This window comes from Mustela lutreola, chromosome 9, assembly GCF_030435805.1.
Source record: "Mustela lutreola isolate mMusLut2 chromosome 9, mMusLut2.pri, whole genome shotgun sequence".
Classification (NCBI taxonomy): Eukaryota; Metazoa; Chordata; class Mammalia; order Carnivora; family Mustelidae; genus Mustela; species Mustela lutreola.
This window is the reverse complement of record NC_081298.1, coordinates 89529995-89553087: the sequence shown is the minus strand read 5'-3', so window position 1 is coordinate 89553087 and position 23093 is coordinate 89529995. Positions and strand designations below refer to the sequence as shown.

At 42.6% G+C, this 23093-nt stretch overlaps 1 protein-coding gene and 1 long non-coding RNA gene across 6 annotated transcripts in view; one reads left to right on the top strand and one right to left on the bottom strand.

The window, feature by feature from the left end:
• MEIS1 (Meis homeobox 1) overlaps positions 1-23093 on the bottom strand; it is a 133803-nt gene that overhangs the window by 52233 nt on the left and 58477 nt on the right. For all 4 annotated transcript variants that reach the window (XM_059187843.1, XM_059187841.1, XM_059187844.1 and 1 more), the window contains exon 8: positions 7127-7272. In XM_059187843.1, the coding sequence (XP_059043826.1) occupies positions 7127-7272 (146 nt within the window). The remainder of the gene's footprint in view (positions 1-7126; positions 7273-23093) is intronic.
• On the top strand, positions 7579-16955 carry LOC131840218 (uncharacterized). 2 transcript variants are annotated; one of them, XR_009357277.1, is made up of 5 exons: positions 7579-7740; positions 8128-8503; positions 14626-14778; positions 14891-15037; positions 16585-16955. It is a non-coding gene; the product is annotated as an uncharacterized LOC131840218 (long non-coding RNA). The 2 variants fall into 2 exon arrangements; XR_009357276.1 differs by lacking the exon at positions 14891-15037.

Here is a 23093-nt window from a genome sequence, read left to right as displayed (position 1 = left end):
CCTCTTGACACACTAGGATGAGTATCAAGTCCATTGAGGTGAGCCAGCTTTCCTGGGCTCAGGGCTCTGCTAACTGAGGGACAAGCAGTACTGAGATATCCTTGTCAGTATCAGCCATTTGGATGAGAACCCACACAATCACTATCATTGCTTGGAGCCTTAATAAAATAATTTTTGCTACCTCATGGCATTCAGTCATTACAGATAAACTTGGACCACAACCAAGAGGGTTTTGTGACCCCAGCAACAGACCATCGATTGCAATGTGGCCTCCACTATTGGTTATCTCTTGGCATACATTCACAACAGCAACAACAGAAAAACTACAGGGGGTAGTTTTAGGAGGTAAAAACAAGTGAAATGGATCCATTCTCCCGACTGTGATTGGTACAGATAGCAGGGGTTCAAAGAGATTTGTCCTACAGAAAGATGTAGGGACATACGTGTGCCCGCAGTCATACTCATGTTTCCATAAGGAAGACTGAGATGTGACAGGGACGTTTCCAGTAAAGTCAAAGTATCCTAAATTCCATGACATTCAGATTTACTTCTACTGGCAAAACTACCAACCAACCAAACCAAACCAAAACATCTGAATCGTTTCTAAAATGAAACCAACTGATTTTCTCTCCATCAAACCTCCATTCTTTAAAGCAAAGAACTTTCACCAAGACTCTTAAACACCGGGAATGGGAAAAAAGTCAATATATATTTCATATACTATATGAAATTCCTAAGGGTTGGATGACGTTCGTTTAAAAGATACATTCATACATAAATATACAATGCTCCAGTTTTAATCTGAAAGATAGATGGAGGAGGAGCTATTGCATACTCGTTGACTGAATTTGATACTTCACCTTCAAAAATATATCGGAGAAATCAGAAGACACAATATTGATGTATGCTTTGAAGAATAAATGGTTGGCTAGTGTTCAAGCATCAGCAACCCTCAACTTAATAAATTGTGCTTCTATGGGCACTTTTGTTTTGAACCTAATCTTTTCCTTAATTACCCCGATTGAGAGTAGATCAGAGAACTGAACTACAGTGTATTTTTAACTTACCCTTAGAAACAAAAGGAAAATTTTAGTATAATCTGACAAATTGCCAGCCAGACTCTACACAAGGCCCTTGTATATGGCACCAATCATCATTTGGGCACAAAAATCTCAATCATATCCCCCAAATAGCATAGAGCCCCAGTCACAGCTCATTTGCTTGTGAGTCCTATGTACCTGAACAAATGGACAATTTTAAAGTTGGACTTTTGTTTTTACTTTTGACTGTTTTCTGCACCACACCCCCATGTCCCCTCATCAACCGACGGTAATTACCCCAGGTCAGAGGTGCACAACCATGATGGGGAGGAAAGGCTGGGACAAGGGGAAGGAGGTGTGCAGAAGGCTTCGAGAGAGCTCTGCCAGGTCACTAATGGCCTCTGGGGCAACGACTTGGAGAACCGGCTGATGCTTTGCCTTTGATCTTCTAATTCACAATGATCATTAGTATTAACTCCGATTCTTCTGGGTGAAGAATTCCAGCTGTAACCTTTTCAGTTTACCTGACCTAAGAAAATTCATCACCCATCCCATTAGGATTTCAATAACCAGCTAAGAAAGAGAAAAAAGCAGTTGCCCCAGAATCTAGAAACCACCCGCTTCATTATTAAAACAGATTTTATATGACATATATCACAGAAGAATGAGGCATTCCAATAGTTCCTCCATGTAATTAAATAATCTATTCCTTTTTCCCCCTGAGAGAGAGGATTCCCAATTGGGTGAAAAAATCATTAGGGTCCGATGTAATCACAGTTGAAACATGCTATCTCCAAAGTAGCAGAGACCTTTTAAAATCAAGATAGAGGGATTTGTCAGTCCAACTTGGATTAGTTTTGGCAAAGCCTAGCTCTGACCCATCATCATTAAGAAAGCCTGTGAAGGTGAATGGCAACCGCATGGAAGAGAAAAATAGTAACTATATTCTCATCAGTTTCAGAGAGCTCATTTTTGATAAGGTACAGGGACACCTGAAAGGGAAAAAATTATTCTCACCCCTCTACACTAGTTTTCAGGAATCTTAACTATATAATGTATCTGCAGATAACACAGAGCAAAGAAAGTCTCAGAATTGCTGTCTCCACAAACCACCTTCCTCAGGCACAGTTAGGACTAGTTTGAAGGAGGGACAGTCTTTCTCCAATACTTTGTACTACCCAGATTCTCATTCTAGGCAAAAGTTGGAGAATACAGTCTTCCTGCCCCACTATCTTCTTAGGACTAATTTTAGCTGAATCATGCGAGCTGGTTAGGCACAATGGAAATATTCACTGTTAAAGCTATCAGAGTTGAGAGGTGAGGGACAGAAAAATAGAAATGGAAGGGGGGGAGCAAATCCCATCTGCTTCCTACCTAGTGCCTGCCTATAGATCCTTCTGTCTGCCTTCGACCTTTCACTCACCTTGATCAACAGAACGGATTGTCTGGATACCAAAGAGAGAGATACTTTTTCAGTGTAATAATAATTCCTAACATTTAGAGAACAATTCTTCCACAACTGCAAGCAGAGATATGACACTAAGATGTCGCCAACAGATCTTGTTACCAAAAGCAAAACCAATGAAACAACATCTGTCTCTTCTAGAGCATTCAATTCCCAATTCAATTCCATTTACTCCATCCTTAGAGTGGCGGACCCGCAGGGCACTTTTCATCTAATAGTGTTTCTATGGAAACGCCATTCTCAACCTGGAAGATTCTACAACCCCTCACTTTGGCTTTATCCACATTGAGAGGGAAGTCTTATAAATCAGAAATTGAGACATAAATTTTGCCACAGACCAAAAAAAAAAAAAAAAAAAATTCCAGGTTAGAAGTTCACAATAAGAAACAAAACAAAACCAAAGAGTAAAATATATGTATCTGACATAGAAACAGTGTCTCTATTAAGTACCCCATGAGATCCCAAAGACCACTGACAGGAATCCAAGAGAATGTGAATGAAAATCAATTAAATCAATTCACCTTGAGGGTCACCTCCCCAATTGGCCAATGTCAGATGTGTCACCCTTTGCATGATTTCTTCACCTGAACCCACAGGTGTGTATTTTACCAGCCTACATTCTTCCTAAATCTCAAGACTCTTGGGACACACAGCTGCTCCATTCAGGAAAATATGTCACTGCATATTTTAAATAAGAACCATATTAACCACTTTTCTATTTAGATTATATTTGAATCTGCAATATGCAATAGGGGTAAATGTACAATAGGGTAGAAAAACCAAACCAAACAAAAAACCCTTGATTTTTACCCTAAACATTGTATGTATTCCTTCTTCTCATTTTCACTAGGCCCTTAGGCACAATCTTTGTTACACTACGTAGCAAAAGAACTGGCAATATGCAAAATACATCCACTTTAAACATTATGACATAGTAGGTTATAGTAATAATCAGAATAATGCCTTTAAGAAGGAAAAAGAAAACTTCTCAGAGCATATGCCCCCAAACTGACTGACTATACAGTGACTCATACTGAAATATTAAGGATTTTTTAATTGTTTGCTATAATTTATCTTCAGGCAAATGCAAACATTTCTGTTAAGAAATGCTTTTGTTTTCTTTCTAATTCCCTCTTATTATCTAAATAATGTCAGTCACTCTTTTCAATTCCGGGGAATAGTTCTTTTAAGAAACATTCCCTAGTTATCAACCCTGGCAAATATTCAACTAAGACTGAGGTAGAAATTTACATCCCCAAAATTTCTTTTTATCCCATAATCACCAAAGTTTAAAATCTGTTTCCTTTTTTTAATTATTTTAATCATATACAAGTATTTCCAGTTTAGCTCACTTGAAACCGTGAGTTCAAGAATGAAGCTTTAGTTCTCTCCTTGGAGTAGTAAAATGTGCTACTGCTTAAACCTACCTGTGGACAGCTACACAACAGCATATTTTTCTTATGCAGCTGGGGTTTTTGTTTTGTTTTGTTGTGTTTTGTTTTTCCTGGGCCTATTCTACTCCTCCAACACACAAATGCTTGAAAGCCCTTTCAAAGGCGGGTTTTTGTTATTGTTGCTGTTTTAACTGAATAAATCTAATGTAAAGATTGACCCATTTATTTGGAAAAGAAAAAAAAAAAGAGTAGGGATTTGCTTTGAAAAAGGCAGGCGAGGTTTTATAATACACTGTTTGGCATTTAAAAAATCAGTTTTTACAATTTGCTAATAAATTGTTATTGCCATTGTTTTAATTAGCCAGAGGTTCTGTTGCTCTTTTGCATCTTGCAAGATTTCAGACAGGATTTTCTAGAGAAGTTACATTAGTCGTATGGCAAGAATGTGATCATTTAAAATTTGTAGCATCTTCCGAATGAATTGTGCCTCTGGAAGATCTCTCAGAACTTGAAATAAAGTTGCTAAAATATTAGTACAGAGATACCACGACTTACTTACATTTGAACAAATAACAAAACTCTTCTTAAACTCCAGAGGTCCTTCCCCATAGAATTTATTATGACCAGCTTCTGACTATAAACAAATACCTAAGGAATTGGTGCATTCCTTCAAGAAGTGTAACAAGACAAGGAGAAGGGTATTCCTGGTAACTGCAGCTCTATCTGGTCTTGCAGTTGGAGAAGAGGGAAGGGAATCACTTTCGTTGCGGGAAGGAAAGAGGGAGAAAATTTAAATATATCGCCTTTGCTTTTTGGATGATGTTATGAGATATTTGCTTTTTCGAGATGGTCACCATGATCGATATTTTTGTATGCACATATGGCACTGGAGTGGGGAAGCAGTTGGGCACGTCCAGATGGGAACCGCAAGGCAATTTCTATGAGCCTTCATACAGATGTAGACAAATGGGTTTCCCCTACCAGGGCAGTAGTGGTACAGGCCAGCACAGACCCCCAAACTGAAAGAAATTAGCCCGACCTCAAGAAATCAGGCAGTTTATGAATAATTTCTAATCCAATTGCCCAAATAACATATGGACCACAAAATGCACTGCAATGCAGGGAAGATCTTGTTGGCTGCTAAGGAAGTTCTCTGTTTTGTTTTAAGAAGATAATATAGCTCTCTGCAAGGTTCTTCCCAAGGGTATGACCTAGAAAACCAGGAATCTGGTGGATGAATAAAAGAACTTGCTTCTCTCTCTCCTGATCCTGTCTGAACCAATATTTGATTATATTTTATTCAGGGGCACCTCAGCTTCAAGGAAAGCCACAGCTCCTCTGTGGACTGATAGGGAGGCTGATGAAATCCATTCTTTTTTTTTTCCCCCCCCTCTCTGTTAGTACAGGAAATAGACTCAGGTTGTAACTTTCAGGGCCACCTGATTTTGTCCCCTCCGCCCTCATCCTCCAGATCAGGTTGGCTGGTCAGCCCCAGTGATGAAATATCAGCATGGCTGCCTCAGCACCTCTGACCGACTATCTCTTCTTATCTCCTGCTACTTATTCTTCCTGCTGTGCCCTCCAGGCCCTCTGTGCCCTCTAGACCCTATCCTTTCCCTCCCCCTTTTTAGTCGTGGTTGGTAATCCCCAGCAGCAACCTTGCACCTTGCACGAGGCAGATCTCAAACTATCCACATCCTTGTAACCAGTGTTGGGTAAGCCATGGCACCCGAATTGGGTTTTCGGTAAACCTAATACGATGTTAAAATCAGCTATGCCACCTAAAGCTTCCGCTCACCACCAGCACTAACCAACCTCCAAAACTGATTCCAAAACTGTCATTGGAGGCTGGTCGCTGTTTGGAATCATAATGGTGGAAGAGAGAAAGGAAACTTTTTTTTTTTTAGTTATTCCTGCTGTTCTCAGTTTTTGTTTTATTCACAGATGCTGGAAAATCGGGATGAATTTAGACCCTCGAGTGTTATTGGAGGCGTAGCCTCTCTCCAGAGGAGCAGAACCAGTGTGGCCTTTGACAGCCCCTGTGTGTCTCCCTGTAACACTACAAGTCACTGGTGGACACAGCTCTGAAAGTGGGCAAAGGCGTGAGGGTCAGCAGACTTGGGTACATTGGCAACAACGCAGAACTGACCTTGATACAGAAAAATAAATAACTTTCAGAAGAAGCAAACTAGGCTAAAAACAGTAACATAAAGAGTTTGCTTCTGACATTTTTCGAAAAGCCAAGATTTTTAACATTCATTCATTTTAGGCTAGGTTAGGCGAGGCGAGGCTAAGACCTATTTAAATTCAACCTTTGCCCTTAAGAGTGGAAGTTCCCCTTGCCAACAATTTTGCTGATTTTTAAAATATTATTTTATCCATAAATTTTCATTTGGTCTTCTTTCTGAGATGTCATTAAGTCAGTATGCACTTACAAAAATATCCACCAAAATATTATGATTATAAATATTTTGAACATGGAAATTCATTCAGAACAATAACCAAACAAAACAAATCCCTTGGTGGCATAAAGCCCCCAATCTCCAGTTTCTCACATCTCCAGGAGAATTCCTGCAGTGAAAACAGCAATACTCACACAGACAATATAAACTGTTACTCTGCTTGAAAAGTCACAGGGGACTACACAGGAAGAGCCGACGCTATATTGCTGTTTTCCTTTACAGTTCTAAGTACAGGGACAACTTTCACTGGGCGGCCCTGACTCAGATGAATGTTTTGTAATGGCAACCAGGCCATTGAAACCACTTAAAAGCAAATTATGTGAACATCTTGCCATTGCAACAAGATTTAAACTTTTTGGACCATTCACTAGAAAGGTCCACTAAAGCGTTCAAAGAAATTAAGTCCTTCTCTCTGGGGTTTGGCTTACTTTTTTCTTAGTAGGAGTTGGTTCTAAGTACCTCAGAGTCACACTGAGAAAAGCAACATCATTAACACACATACTTAAAATCACAAATCACAGGAACTCCTAAACCTTATGACTTACAGTTAACAAAATTGCAATAGTGAACTTCAAATAAAACTCCTCATTTGGGGTAAGTAGCTAGGAAATTAAGTGCTAACACTTTGGTAAAAACTAGGGGAACACAGAGATTTATGATAAATTCCAAGTGCAGAGGGGATCATTTCTTCCCCCATTTTCTTTTCTATCACAACTGGTTCACCATCCATATTTAGTTTACATATGTCATTTAGAATCCACTTACTGTTAGATGCTGGAACAGCCACGCCCTCATGATATTTGTGGCTACTTTGGGAAAGATGCCACGCTTTTTGTGACGCTTTTTGTCCTTATCTGGATCATCATCGTCACCTGTGCTGGGGGAAGCTACACTGTTGTCCAAGCCATCACCTGCAAACATAGTGAATCAAATTTTGACTGATGCTACCTTGACATGCTTTATTCAAATAGAATGCCTTTGGATATAAACAAAACCAAAAGAGCAATATAAATGATTAGTAGTTTATTTGGTACTTTTTATTTTTTTTTCCAAGACAAAGAGAAAGAACAAGGCCTAGGCTCAAAAGTAGTCAGGTCTAAGGAACTTCTTCCAAAGAACAATGGGAAAGGTCAAAGGGAATGAAGGGAAATAGCCAATCTCGTTAGTGGGTTTTTTGGTTGCCATGGTGATGATTCAGATGTGTAGAGCTGAGATGTGGTCAGTTAAATATGGTGGTGGCCATGGGCAGAGATGCTGTCCCTGCCTGGGTATCCAAACCCCACATATAGTCGTTGATGTTAACTTGTGAGAGGATGCATTTAGGATATCAACTATTTCCACAAGTGATCTATCTAAAGACTAAAGTAGGCCACGGAAATGTAAGTAATCCATCATTTGAGTGGCTTGACATAGGAATGCTTCAAATAGAATATAATTTTTCTTGTCATAAAAAGAGAGCATCAAGTTTAGTAAGGGCAAAACTCCTGAAATAGTTTTTTTAATTAGGAAACAATTACTATGTAAGTCAAATAAAGTGATATTGAACTCATAGTCAATTGGAGCTGTATTACCCTAAAAGTCAGGTCGTTCCTAAAATTTCTTCTAGATTAAATCTTTCTCATTTGAAAAGTCACCTGTTTACAAATTCCTTAATATTGGATCCTATTCTTCCATTGATTTGTGTTATAACATGTATGTTGTTTCTTCTAGAAAATATTCTGGCTCTGTGACACCGTAAAACAAAAAGTGTAATATTCCTTTTACAGTGCCGTGTTGAATAAGACCAAAAAAATGAAATCTCTGCCCATATAACCACACTGTCCAAAACAAGTCACAGGGTTCGAATGGAAACTAAGTATACTTTGTGTTCTGGCACGAAACTTCACGGGGGAAAAACAAGCCTGGACTAAAACCACTACAGTAGAAAGCAGCTGAGCTTCTGTAAACGTGCCTCCCTACCTGCTGTCCCAGCTCTCCAAGGAAGGCACCGACTTTGAGAAAGGGACAGGTGGATCCAGCCCAGGAAGAAGAGCTACAGAAGCAAGGCTTTGCAGTGAGGCAACACATTCACCTATGAGCACACTCCCCAGGTTCCATACAGCACTGGAGAGCCGTCCACGTGCCCAGGAATTGGGTACTCGGGTAAGACAAGTTTCCTAGCCACTATGTATTGGAACTAGCCTCATCGCGTCATGAACTTATTCCGTATTCCTTATTACCTAAATACACTAGGTACAAATATACTACCTTGATTTCAGTTATTGCAATCTAATCTACAGTCATTATGTTGCCATTAATCAATTGTTCTTAACAGCTCCCTCAGGAATCCCCTGCCCATCTCCCCCCCCCCCCCCACAAGGAAATTGTCCCCAAATCACCTTAACTTGTACCGAGGTAAACTTTAAAAACTGTTGGGTGAGGAACAGACTAAATTCCAACACTTCCACTATGATTACAGCATATGCCATGAGCACAAAACTTCTGCAGAACTTTTCTGAGTGTGATTTTTTTGAATTTTAAAAATCCATCATTTTATTGTATTTAAAAATCCGTCTATTTTGTTAAAGTTTCACATGATCGTAGCTGTGCTCTCGGTGGAAAAGGTCGTAAAGACCCACAATCCCAAGACCCTCGCTGTAGCAGCAGCGAAGAAAGTTCTTGGGTGACTTGCCCAAGGTCACCCAGCAGGGATGGGGTTGGCAGGCCCCTGCAGGACCAGACACCTGCATCCCTAAATCAGTGCTCCTTCCAACCCACCAAACTCTCATTATTTGCATAACCAAGTGTTTTATAAGGAGTCCCCTTGGATTTGCCTAATAAATTCCTTGAAAGTCCAGTATTTAAAGAGGCTTTTTATTCAGAGAAGCAATTCACCATATAAAATAACAATTCATTAAAGAAACATGAGAAAAGAAACCAACTCAACAGCATTTAAAATTTCAATGGGCTAATCCACTTTCAATATGCAAAAGGTAACCGAGGAAAAGAAACATATTACTTGATCATTGATTAAAAATGAAAAGCTTCTAACCTAATGACAGTTTTTCACCACCTCTCCATGATTGTTTTCCACCTTAAAAAAAAAAATAGCCTTTCCATCCGTCTCAAAACCCCTTCAGATTAATTTAGCAGGCAATGCCTAGTGCCTGCCTCGAAGAGAATTCATTGATAATTTATGGAAATATCTACTATAATCCAGCGGAGATGACTTTTTTCCAGCTTTGTGCATCAATAGATAATCAAGGCCTTAAAGCAGCCTTAGCTTCCCATTACCTCAGGCAAAAGAATTCCTGAAAGCGTGCCTTGAGGGCACCTGAATTATATACTCCATTAGGAGAGGAAGGCTTTCTGCATTCCATGTGTAACACTCACCAGAACCTTTCCTGTTTATTTCTGCTGTATGAAAGCAGCAGCATTAGGAACAGAATTTTTTAAGTGAAGACTTATGTAGACACAATGGAGAAACCTTTCAAGCAGGAGCCAGATCACCCCCTTCAGTCCCTTGGCAGTGACCCTCTCCCGAATAAAAGGTTTCTATTACATCATTAGCTCAAGCCAAAAACAGCCTTGGCTTAATGCACAGTTTGTTCTTCCTACTGTTTTTAGGCAAATACAGCTACTTTACTCCCATCTGGGAGGGAAATTAAACTGCTGGGCTGTAATCTAAGACAAGATTTTCATTGGAAGCAAATGCTTTCAATCCAGTGTAAATACTGGTGCATGTTCAGAAAAGCCTAAAACAATAAACCCTGCTCCTTCCCGACACAAGTTAGGGAAACGGAGAAGATGGGGAAGGAGAAGAGCAATACTAAAACACACGATTCTAAAAGCAAACACTTCCATAGATTTTAATAAATTGTTTAACCTCTTCCACTTTCTGGAATTGAAAATGGATCTCGAAACATCTCCACCTTGGAGGAAAGTCTAAATGGTCAATTGTACCTTCAGCATTTCCCGTCACTCTGCAATTTGATACAGTCACCTCGATGTGGTCTCTGGAGGATTTATTTCCTTTTTTTATTTTTAAGATCACTAAACAAACTTGGAGAACCGCCGGCCGACCACATGGCAGCAGGCAGCGGCTCTGAACCACATTTGTAAAATGTCAGCAGTGACTTCATTCCTGGAGCTGACTTCTCCTGCCGCCAAATGAAGGCAAACTGAAAAGGTGGAAATAATCATAAAAATGATGCTAGTCCATAAACAAGCTTACAGCCTCATTAGGATAGCAGTAGGCTCCAGTGGGTGATTTATGCTCGTTTTGCTGATGCTATGAGGAAATGCCATAGGGCGACTTTAGCCAATTGCTAATGGTTTCTGACAGCTTCTTAGCAACTAGTGCAAGCAACGTTGTGGCGTTTGCTAGTGACAGAAACCAAAAATGTCATATTATCTGCCCATGTGTCATGAAGTCCGTGTGGCAATTAACTAGCAGGCCAGTGACTGAGGGGCCAGAGGCTCCCGAACATGGCCTTTGGCTATGCAGAGGCAGCCGATGGGCGCAAGGCACACGCTGCCTACACGTATGCAACATTCTAACGCAGAAATCCGCTTCCTTGTGACTCCCCCGCTCTGATGAGACCGGGCCACTCAAATCCCTTCTTTCCCCCTCACTCAGGTGAAACTCCAGGCTCTCCTCCCTCTCTCTCTCTGTCTCTGTCTCTCTCTCTCTCTCACCCAGCAGTGGCTCTGGCCTTATGAGAAGTCTCCAAAACAATCTGCTTTGATATGATTATCCGAATGGTTCCTTAATTGGCAGTACCTGGTTCTGTGCATTTTGGACGCTGGAGTCCAAGGTGCTAGCCGTTTTTCTGCTCTCTCACGAATTAGTCTAAAAGGATTGAAGCTCACTGAAGCGGACTCATTGCCTGTCAGATTGCAAGGAGCAGAGGGACTCGGCAGCAACAAGACACTCCATGAAAAACACCAGGCTTCTAACGAGCGGCGGGGGGAAGAATCCTGGCCACACTTTCCAGTTTCCGAGCTATCAAAACCATGCACTATATGTCAAACTGTCAAACCTTTCAGCGTGGGCCATTTGCCCTTTCAAATAATATTTAAGAATTGTTTTTACAAAATTTTATAGGCCATGGTCTAGTGAAAGAGGCCAACCAACAAAGAAAGGAATTTGTACTACAATTCGTCTACGGACAATTTCTTGCGAGACCTGGTCTGTCCCTGCGGAGCAAGGCAGGTGACCTGTGGCAGCTCCCAGGCTGTCAGAGAGCTCAGATTTCAAACACGCTCAACTCAAACATCCCAGAGTCGCCTATTTAAGCATGCCCGGGCATTTAGACTGTGCTATCTCGTGCCTTTCAAGGCAGGATAAAGCGGCATTTACCGTATTCAGGCCATTCAATGGGTCAGACTGACCGTGTCAGCAGGGGCTCCTCTCCGGCAGGTCAAAGCCCTGCTCCCATTTTTTTCTCTTTTTCCTAACGCCCTCTCCCCACTCCAACCCAACCCCAGGACTGCCCATCCCCAAAACCTATTCTGAGCCAGGCAAAAACAAAACCCTCCGAAAGTGCCCAAGATTTACATCACAAGGGAGAGGAACTTCCAGGGTCGGTGGGTCAGCAGGTATAAATAAAAATGGGTTGTCTGTCAGAGCGTTCTTTCTGTCCGGGAGGCTAAACTCCTAATTAGGGATCTGAACTTTCAACTTTCAACTGCCGGGGCAGCTGAAGGTGTAAGGTTGTGGACCTTCTTGTTTTGCTAGAGCTTCACGACAATTCATTTACAATTTTGCCAGGGACACGCCATAGTTCCCGGCCAGGTCTTCCCCTTACTTTCGCTCTACGCCTCTTCAAGTGTTTGGAAACAGAATGTTGGTCCCAGAAATGGAAGTAGACTCCAAACCAAGGCCATCTGTAATCGCATCTTTTGATACGGACTAAAGTCTATCATGTCTTGAAAGGTGACAAAATGGTCAGTTTAAAAGCATTAAGGCTGTACAGCTCGTGTTGTACGCTGGCTAACTTTTCAACCAGTGTTAAGGGCTTTTCCCTCTTGCCTGTTTTCTCACACAGCATATCTACAAGACAATATGGCATTTCAGCCCTTGTGCAGTGTGTAGAACATTCTTGCCCTTCCAGGGGCTGCTGGTGCAAACACCCCGTCAGTATGGAGAGGTCGGGTTTCTTTTGTAGTGGAGTTATCCGAGTGTGCCAGGTTGTTAGGAAGAATGTAAAACTACCCCAAACCCACCTCGCCAGATCACGGCTGTGTCTACTTAGCCAGAAGTCAGATGGGATAATGTTTCTGTGTTATGTTAAGAGGATAAATGGTGAGAATTATAGACAACCCTTTCTCGGGAACCAGCTAGAATACTTCAGAGGTTATAAAGAAGTGTTTTGTCTTCACTGAGAATGTGTAATCGCTGCCAGAATGAGTTTTCTAAAATACATATCTGATCTTATAACCCTGCCTCTTAAAATCTGCTGTGGCTACGGTTTGCCTTCAGGATAAAGGTCACACTTTTGAGCCTGGCATGAAAGGCCTTTCACGTTCTCTCTCCGCCCCCGGGTGTTTGCAGCCTATCTGCTGTTGGGTCCCCACCCAGACCCTGAGCCTCCTGACCTTCTCAGCATCTCCCCACAGGCATGGCTCTCACACCTCTTCTAGGTTCCCTGTGTAGCCCCCTTCGCACCGTCCTTCCTGGCAAGCTCCTTGGTGACCTTTTTTTAGGTTCAGCTCAACTGCCATCTCCTCTAAGAAGCATGTGCTGAACTCTGGCTGTTCAGTGACACCCCTCCCCAATCCCCAATTTTTCTTTCCCCGACACGCCTCCATCCCAAAACACGTCACACTCCATCTGGCAGGACTTTTGTGTTCTGTAGTCTATGTCCCCTCGGCTTGATTCTAGGATATATGAAAACAGGGATGGGGTCATATTCCCCCTCTAAGATTCTCTAGCCCCAGGCTTATCCCAGTGTCCAGGGTACAGACTTGTCAAGGGCATAGTGAATGACTGAGCGAATGCATTTCTTTTTTTCACTGCATGGAGAAAACCACAGTTTCCATTTCCAACTGTTACAATCCTTTTTGATACATGCTTAAACTCTTGAGGAATATCCACCAAGGAAAAATCAGTAAAACTCTAAGAAAACATAAAGGAAATGCATTCTCCAATGCTGGGACGTTTTCCTTGGAATCTTTCAGCTCCTCTCGGACAAAAGATGGACGGAGTGAGAGAATTGGAGCTCTTTCTAGTCTTTGCCATAGTTTCTCAAGAATACATTTCTACTTACTTCAAATTACAATTTAAAACTTTCTACCTAACTCAAATGTCTTGCTGTTTGTACATTTTCCTGAGTTCAACTCTAAAAAATAAAGCCAAAGTTTTGCTTCCCTCTGAATTTTTAATTTTAAATATATCACTTGACAGGTCTCCTAGTTTTATCCTCGCAAAAAAAAACCCTCAACTGTCTCTCAGCAAACCGAGCTCAGACTCCAAGCTCAAACTTGACAGACTCAGTGCTAAATACAAAACTCTAGAACTCTGGCTTTTCCTTAGTTTTGCCAAGTCATGGATCGACCATCCCCACAGCATTCCTCCACACCCGCCTCAGCAAATTTTCAGCAACAGGTTATCAGAGGACCTTAGTATCTGATACTATCATACAGACTGACTGCCACAGGGTCCTCGGAGACATTAGAAAGGATTTTATAAGATCAGTGAAAACCTAAGACAATCCCGTACGTCTTATTACGCATTTTTAAGAGAAACACAGTAGACTTTATATATCTTCAAATTTGCAGCCAATATACAAACATGTAATTGTCTAAATCCAATGGTACATTTTTGCGTTTGACTTGAATTAGGGCTCTGTTACCACAGCCTCCCTTCTGCATCTCTTCTCATCCTTAGGTGTTTAACATTTCCTTGTTCTTAGTTCAAAGTGATTCTCAGTTGATCAAAGAAAAATAACAAAGGAAAGCACATTCTCGTATGCTTTATGTTACCACCCACCACTTCCCTGAAAATCTGGAGGTGGTTCCTTTGGAAACCAAGATAAGGAGTTAGATGTTGGCACCTGCCATGCAGTGTGAGGTTCTAGCAGGGGCCTAAAAAATGGCCAGTGTTACAGATACACTAATGGCAGTGACTGATAAGACAGAGGTAAGGAAAAGTGGGGGAGAAGATTAAGAATAAGCAAACTTTAAAGAAACACATTGGCACTTACAAGAAGAGCCTAGGTACATTTCCCAAGGTTGGCGTTATAGAGATTTGCCATGAAGCTTTTCCTTTCTCGTTGATTTAGGTCTGTTAAACAGTGACAAATACTTGTTAATATTTAGCTCCTGTGGAATGAGCTCACAGCCTTATTCTGGCCTGTAGTGGACTCCTGACATCACAGAAACCTAACGGGAGGAATGGAGACTCAAGCCTGGAGGAAGTAACTCTCTCAACGAATGTAATGCCTCCTTTTCTGAAAAATAAAGTGTGGACTTTAAAAATGAGCCCTACACAGGTAACCACCTTTTGCCTAAGCGGTCACTCTTACCATTCATTTATTCTTTTGACAGAAATGTACTGAATTCTGACTATGTCCCAAACACTGTGTCAACCATGAGGGGCACAGATGGGGAAGAAAATCAGAAAGAGTCCCTGTTTCTACAGAGTTTTCCAGATAGAGGGCACAGATGTGAAACAAAATAATCATAGGGATAAAGGTACGACTATACTCAATCAGAAACAAACATAGGTCTATGAGTGTTGAAACAAAGGAGACCACTGAGGAGGAATCTGGAGCAGAATCTGAAGGGAGGAGAAAGTCGAGCGGGCGTAGGGAGCAGCCTAAAAGGGCAGAGAGCAGAGAAAGGACTATAGGCCACAGGAACAGCAGGTGCAAGGGCCCTGTGTCTGGAAGTGTGATACAACCACAGAACGGGAAACTGGGAAAGCAGGACCACATGAAGCTGGAGAGGTGTGAGGAGTAAGTCCACTTGTGGGCCGTGGTTCAGGATTTGGGTGTCTGTCCTTGGGCTTCTGAGTAGTGACCCACACGTACTTCTGTGGCATCATCAGTCTCTTCTCCGTCACATGCCCCAGTACTACCTCAATGTTACCAAGTAAAGCCTCATTCCCCAAGGTCTCTTTCTAGTTCAACCCAACAAAGCACTTGATTCCAAATTAAGATGGGGGAATGAGTCCATTCAGGTAGACCCCAGCACACGCACAGATCACACTCTGAAGTTAATCTGTAAGTAGGCCTCTTGGACATTGGAACATATTTTCACATAGAAGCAAGTTATGAATAGTGTTGGGTCCCAAGGCTTGCTCATCAAAGCCAAAGTAATTCATTAAGGGAATAAAGTTCCAATACCAGAGCCCAAGGTGCAGAAAGTATAAGAAGGAGGAGGAGATGGTTGTTGGCTTTTCCCCTTGTATTTCTGTACATAGAATCAGCTGAGGAAAATATTCAAGTATGTGTAAGTGCCTCATGTACCTCCTTTTCTATATGTCATGTCCATTGCTCAGCAGGCATCTCCTGGAGTTTCTCCCAGTGCCTTGTAGGGGCACTTGGCTTCCCGCTGTGGACACCCCACCCACACCTATCCTTTTCCTGCTGTGAGTTCACACTTACCATCTCCCCATGACCCAAATACCCAGCCTTTCAGTCTAGTTCATCTAAGCCAGACCTGTTGAAGTAGAAAGCAATCTGCAAGCACTAATGGAGACTCAGCGAGAAAACCTAATGCTCCTTCACCTTCCCAGAAATATGGGCATCTTTGAAAGAAAATTTGTTAATGCAAATGAATCTTTAAATGGCAGAATTTCAGGTAGAGTCGTTAGTGAAGTTTTTTTGTTTATTTTTTAAAGATTTTATTTATTTATTTGAGAGAAAGCACGAGAGGGGAGAGGGGCAGAGGGAGAAGCAGGCTCCCCGCTGAGCAGGGAGCCTGATGTGGGACATGATCCCAGGACCCTGGGGTCATGACCTGAGCTGAAGGCAGATGCTTAACCAACTGAGCCATCCAGGTGCCCAGGAGTAAGTAAAGTTTAAAAAAAAAGAAAAAAATACAGCTGGTACTGGGGAAGTTTTGTTGTTAATTGTTGTTTTAATCAGCAGATGCCAGCCTTTCGGAAGAGCCCCGGATCAAGTTCCCAGACTTGTCGTTGCATCCTCTACCCTCAACCACTCACCCCTGCTCATCCCTCCTGCATTTGGGAAGTCACGCATCTCTCACCTTGCTCAGTGTTTCTTTCTTTTTCACAGAAACTGTGGTGGCAGTGAGTGGGTCCTGGGAGTGCACAGCAGTGAGAACAGCAGTAAGAGATCTTGGCTGAACAAGTGTGTGTATATGGAGGACACTCCTATGATCTGGGTATTTATAGCTCAGAGATCACCAACCCGTTGGAATAAATTTGGAAGAACTCCTTTGCTACAAATAAATTCACTCTATTAAGCATCTATCACCTCATGATTCTTCACGGAGCCCACAAACCATGCATAAAACATAGGAGGGTAAAAAGTATGAAAAGAATCCAACCAAACAACGGAGACCCAGAATGAAAATGCTCACTGGATTTTTAGGGAACACAAAGAAAATCTGTTGAATTATATTAATATGCCATTGATAGAACTGAGGGAAGAAATAGGAGTTTCTAAATTCATGGAAAGGAAGAATTGTCAGAGTTGGTCAGTATTCATATTTGCAGTTCACTTATGATTTATTTTCCTGCATGTGTTTCTATGAATAGAGTACCACAGACAGATAAAAGATGTACAAAGAAATTGGCTACATTTTCCAAATTTTTTTTTAAAAAAATCATTGTATTTTGTTTTTTTGAGATAGGAAGACCTTTTTCTAGTAATTCAATATGACTTTTGACTTGAATACCCCTCAGGGGAACAACAGCAAATTAGTTACCTACATGCAGAGGACAAACAGCAATGATGAATAGGAAAGAAAAAAGACACAGATTTTACTCATTTTCATCCATTCAGCATTTTTCTTTTCTTTCTTTTTTTTTTTTTTTAACAACCAAACACCATGGAAAATCCCTGCAAAGACAGCATAACTTCTTAATGAAGTCTTAGAAACTTCAGGATGTGAGTGCACTGCAAGATGTTACTGACATCTTTGTATTTATACTAACAGTAAAACAAAATGGAAATCCCCTAGTCTTTTTCTAAGAAAAAAAGAAAGAAAATGTGCTACAGTAGCAAAGGTAAAATAGTGTCAAATTGTAAAAATCATAAACTTTTGTTTTGAAGCAACATCTCAAAAAGCATTTGAGGAACTAGTATTTTACCTTTTTAATATTAAAGTAATGCACGCCAAATTCCTTGAGATAGTCCTTCGAAAATATATAAATCATATATTGACAAATGATCTCAAAATTCTGTTTAACCACGAAAATAAATCCCTCAGTCAAAACAAAAACAAAAGCAGAAAACAAATGCCACACATGGGATCTTATAGCCAGGCAGACATACACACACACACACACACACACACACAAACACACCCCATTTATTTTTGTGAGATCCTCAAATGCTTGCCATATAATGTTTTTAAATTTTTATATACTCTGTATGTGTGTGTGTATATGTAGGTATATATGTATATATATACACATATATGTGTGTATATATATATACATGTACATATGTATATATACTCAACCTGTGTTGAGTGTGATATACCTGTGTGAGTGTGTATATGTACACTTACACAGAAAAGATAACATTTATTTATCAAAAAGTTCATTTCTTCAGCAAACTCAGTTATATAGAATGCACTTGAGAATGTGGGTTTAATAAAAAGATTTCCGACATGCAGATTAGAAGCGGTTGAAGTGGTTCTCGACTTTGGCTACACATAGAATCATGTGGTAGTTTTCACAAATCCTGATGCCTACACTGTACCCAAGACCAATTAAATTAGTATTTTGGAGGGTGAGATCCCAGCATTAATGATTTTAAAGCTCCAAGATGATTAAAATGTACAGCCAAGTTTGAAAACCAGTGGATTAGGGTCACAGATTATATGTGGCAAAGCTCACAGATTTTTTTTTACAGAGAAATGGCCATAAGACCCTTAATCAGAGACCTGTTCTGTGTACTTTAGATGTGTTTTCAAAGGTTTACTCATCTGGTTTCCTGCCTCATAGTTTGTAGACTGAGAGTTTTGTCACAATGTAAGACGATAAAAAGGCAAAAAAGAACTTGGCCCACAAGGGCCCTTTAGCGGAAAACAGCCCTATAGATGTTAAAGAGTCTGTGTAAACAAACAAAGAAACAAAACTATGAAGCACAGCACCATAAATCACGTATCTACTGAATTAAATTATTTTAAGCTTGTGAAGATTAGATACGATACAGTGTTATGTGTAGTCTGGAGACATTTTCCTAAAAATGCCCTTCAGTTTTTTTGAATATCTAAAAAAGTAGGATTTTGTTCATCCGGACCACATCGTTCTTGAGCGAGAGCACATTAACCAGAATCCCGTGTGCACGTTCTGTAGCGACTCTTTTCATGACTTGCCCTCATTTCACTGGTCTGTGTCGCTAGATGGAGCACAGCCCTCAGCGTGAGCATCGTGCGTGGGTTCAACACAGGGCACCAGCACCCCTTCTGACCGTCCCTGGCTTCCTGGGGACCTTCTCTCAAGGTGCCCAAGGGTTCTTCATCCCTTTTCTTCTGCTCTCAGTACATATGGAGGTGGAGGGAAGGGCAGGGTGGGTGCAGAAAGGGTCAGAGGTCAGCGGAAGGCGGACAGGACTGGATGAGAGAGCGGGACGCACCTCCTGCAAAGAGGCAGAAGTTGGAGCAAGAGGGAATGCTGTGGGTCAAGGAGAAAAAAACAGACGGAGATGGCTTTGCCTTCAAAATGAAATGGAACCAGGCTGTAAAATGTAGATTAGGAAGTCTTTGGGGAGAATGAAGTGATGTTAAGGACACAGGCAAGAAAGAAGTTGGGATAAAAAAGAAAGAAAAGCTTGTTATTCTCTTATGGAAAAGCCATCTGAAAATCTACCAGTTTCTGAAAGATAAGGTTTGAAAATTACTGGCATGCACCTGTGATTACCTCTAACCTTCTCTCCTCTGAGTGTCCCAGATGCCAGTCCTTGTGTAGTTTTGGGGGCGCACACACCAGTCACTCAGTTAATTAGGGACAGGTGCTTGCCGCTCAGAATCAGCACGTTCTGTCAAGGGGTGACTTCCTTTGGTGGGCACACAAGGATAAAGTCACTTTCCACAGCAGCGATACTCCAGATCTAACTTACAAAGCCCCAGGGATCTTGCCAAAACGCAGTTTCCGATTCAGTGGAGGAGGAGCCTGAGATGCTGCATTTCTCACAAACCCTGGGGGCTGCTGAAGCCGCGTCGTGGCAGGTCCAAGGACCCGTGATAGGCATCCTAGCAAGGTTCTGGGGGATCTTCCCCTACGGGCAAATAATGCTAGAAAATGTTGGGTGCACGTGCAGGCCTGGCTACAGTGGAAGGTGACACAGTCTCCTCCAGCGCCCACAGGTAGGACCATACCTGCACCCGCGGGACAAGGACAGGGAAAGGCTGTTCATGTCCTCATTTTGAGCATCACCTCAGGATGTCTCTAGGACTAAGTGGAGTATCAGAACAAGCCAGGATGTCTCCAACTGGCAACTCTTCTTGAGTTTTGTTTTGGTTTTTTAAAGATTCATTTATTTATTGGGGGGAGAGAGAGAGAGAGAGAGAGAGAGAAAGGGAGGGCATGCTTGAGTGGGGGGATGTTATTAGAGTAATGCATGCCATTACTCTAATAAAGGTATGGAGGGCGGAGAGAGGATTTCCAGCAGACTCCTCGCTGGGTGAGGAGCTCGACCTCAGAACCCTGAGATCGAGACCTGAGCTGAAATCAAGAATCAGATGCTCAACTGACGGAGCCACCAGGCGTCCCCCAGCTCCTTGCGGATAGTACCACAGCCCTCTCTCCTCCATCTCCCCAGCACATGCAAACCTCGCTCACTTGTCTGGGAGGCGTTACTAGAGAGCAGTGTAGCCTCTGGAGTCAGATTGTCTAGGTTCCTGTAAATCCCATCCTCACCACTTGATAGCGGCACAGCCCTGGGCAAGTCAGTTAACCTCTCCAAGCCTCTATTTTGCCCCTCTGGAAAAAAGAAGCATAGTAATAGTACAGCGTTGAGCTACTGAACAGAGTAAATAAAATCAGCTACATTGAACATTGAAGACAGAACACGGCATTAGCCCAGGCTTAGCCCAGGGAATGCTAGTTCCTGTGGCTGTTTTGCTACTGAGAACATTCTTTGAGCAAGGGGACCTTTCTCCTAAGCCATGCACCCAAAGCAGAAAAAACAGTCACAGCCACTCTAGTTATGTGTCCTCATCTCCCCCATTCTGTTCTCCTTCCTAGCAGTCACTTTTCCAAAATACATAGACCCATCCTCCTAGCACTGTTGCTTGCATAGCACCGAAAAATGGTCATGTATGGAGCTCCAAAGCCCCCACTTTCCAGCTCCCACAGATGGTCTTCAAGTGTGTCTCATGTCAGGAACCTGAGGTTCTGCCTGCAGGAGAGCTGGGAGGAGCCTGTGCCCAGGAGCCCCGGCTGAGACAGAGCAGACAAGGGGCTGACCCCAAGCTCGAGCCACAGTTTCTTTTCTCTCAGCGATTACGCATCAAAGAAAGGCAAGTCTCCTCTCCAGGAGGGATCCAGAAATACAAACAAGGTTGCTTCATGAAACACCAGCCTGGAGCAGAAGATACTCGGGCCGCCCCCAACACCCGAGGGGAGCAGCACTTCCACATCCCTGCGGTTTTCAGTGATGACATCACCTACATGCTAATCTGAACTCTTCCTGGGGCGAGAAGCAAGTAGCAGAGTCCATGAATTATTTTCATCTACAAAAGGCAGAAATCATCCTTCCCCACAGAAAGGACCTTGGTCTTTAGGGCACTCTGAACCCCCTCTCGTCTCCCGCTGGCTCTCACCCCGCTCTGAGCTCCTGCAGCTGCCTCTACAGAAATTTCACCTGGCAGCCAGCCCCTCTCGCTTTCCAGCACAATCATCCCACAAAGACTGGAAGTGTCAGAGTAGCCTCAGCTCCATGACGCTCCCCTAGACCTAGACTCCCAGGAGAGACCGCTGCCCTGGAGCTGCAATCACCGCCCCCGCACCCCCACACACAGGCCACCTCCTTGTACAGATGTGAGCCTCCAGGATGGGCAAGACTCTCAGTTTCCTGCTCTGCTTTAAGTCCCCCTTCTGGGCCTCGCCTTGACCCTGACCACAAGCTGCCTGGGAATCACTATTCCTCTCCCCTCCCCCAGCCCCTGCCAGTCTTCTTTCCCAGGGCTGAATACTGCTCCCATGAGGAGCCAGCTGGAGGGGATTCTCTCCCTTGAACATAGACCTCAGAACACCCAACCCAGCCCTGCCCGACTTCTGAGTTGGCCTGTGGCCTAGAATGCCTTGCTGCTGGTCCCACCTATCAGATGGGGGATCCGAAGTGCCAGGCCTGGACTTGTTACACCCTTTGGACGCTCTGTCTTGGACCACCCAGCTGCCTGCCCACGGGCCAGCTTTTATATCCACGTTCGGTGCTCCCAGCCCTCATTCCTCTTGATAAGGAGGATGCTTCAGCCCTGCCTGAGCCTCCTCTTGCTGCCCAGTGTCTCTGTGTCTCTGAGATTCTAGCCGGGCGCTCGGGCTTCAGCGTGTCCTGCCTTCTCCCCATCTGGCATGCCGAACCGGGACACAGCCTCGGATCACATCCAGTCAAATCCAGATGGTCTGTGAGAGTACAGTTTCCACATCTGATACTGAAGGGGATGTGGGAGACATGGGCCATCCTCTCTGTATTTCATTCTTCTTTCCAGGAACCTCTGAACTTAGTCTCTCTAAGGAGGCATCTCCACCATTATTTGGGGCAACAAGTTCTCTCTCCTGTAGAAGAGACCGCTACGGGGAAGAACAATCTAGTCTAGTCTAGTCTGAGCAAAAAGCCTGCTTGAAAGTTGTATGGTGGGTCACCACAGGCCCAAAGCTACACATTGGTCTGCTCTCTGGCCAAATAACAGGAATATGATCAGGTTTTAAAAATGCATAATCATAGTAGGGAAAGATAATCTCCCTCAGAGAAGTTTGAACACTTTCAAGGCATGGAATGTGACTATGTGGAGCCATGTTACCATGAAAGGATGAAAAGCAACAGGAGGAAAGTTATGCTGAGTGATCATGTTAACTGTTTCTCTTCACATATTTGCTTGTTTTCTTTGTTTTGCTTTGTTCTTTAATGGGAAAGCGGGTGTTTGGAGTGTGGGCTATTTGAATGTGGAATGATCCTTCTAGGTCTTCCTAAACTTAGCAGAGAGTCAGGGGTAAAATCCCAGGTGGTCAAACAGTGATTTCACAACCTCAGGCCACGATTTCTTATCTTTCCAAGTTCCATACTTCCCCAAACATATGTAATCACGCCTGACCTACAGGTCACAGACCGGGACTGAAGTTCCAGGCCAGCCACTACTGTCTGCGTAGTCTTTGTGAACGACTCCACCCTGCTAAGCCTCCCTGCCTCCACCCACAAAGGGCTGGTGGGAATAAGGAACTAGCTAACTCAGAGGGGTGTTATGAAGAGCAAGTAGAATTAGACACAGGAAAACTCTCGGGAAAATACAAAATAGTATAAAAAATGCCACTTCTTTTTTTTTTTTTTTTTTTTTTAAAGATTTTATTTATTTATTTGACAGAGAGAGATCACAAGTAGACAGAGAGGCA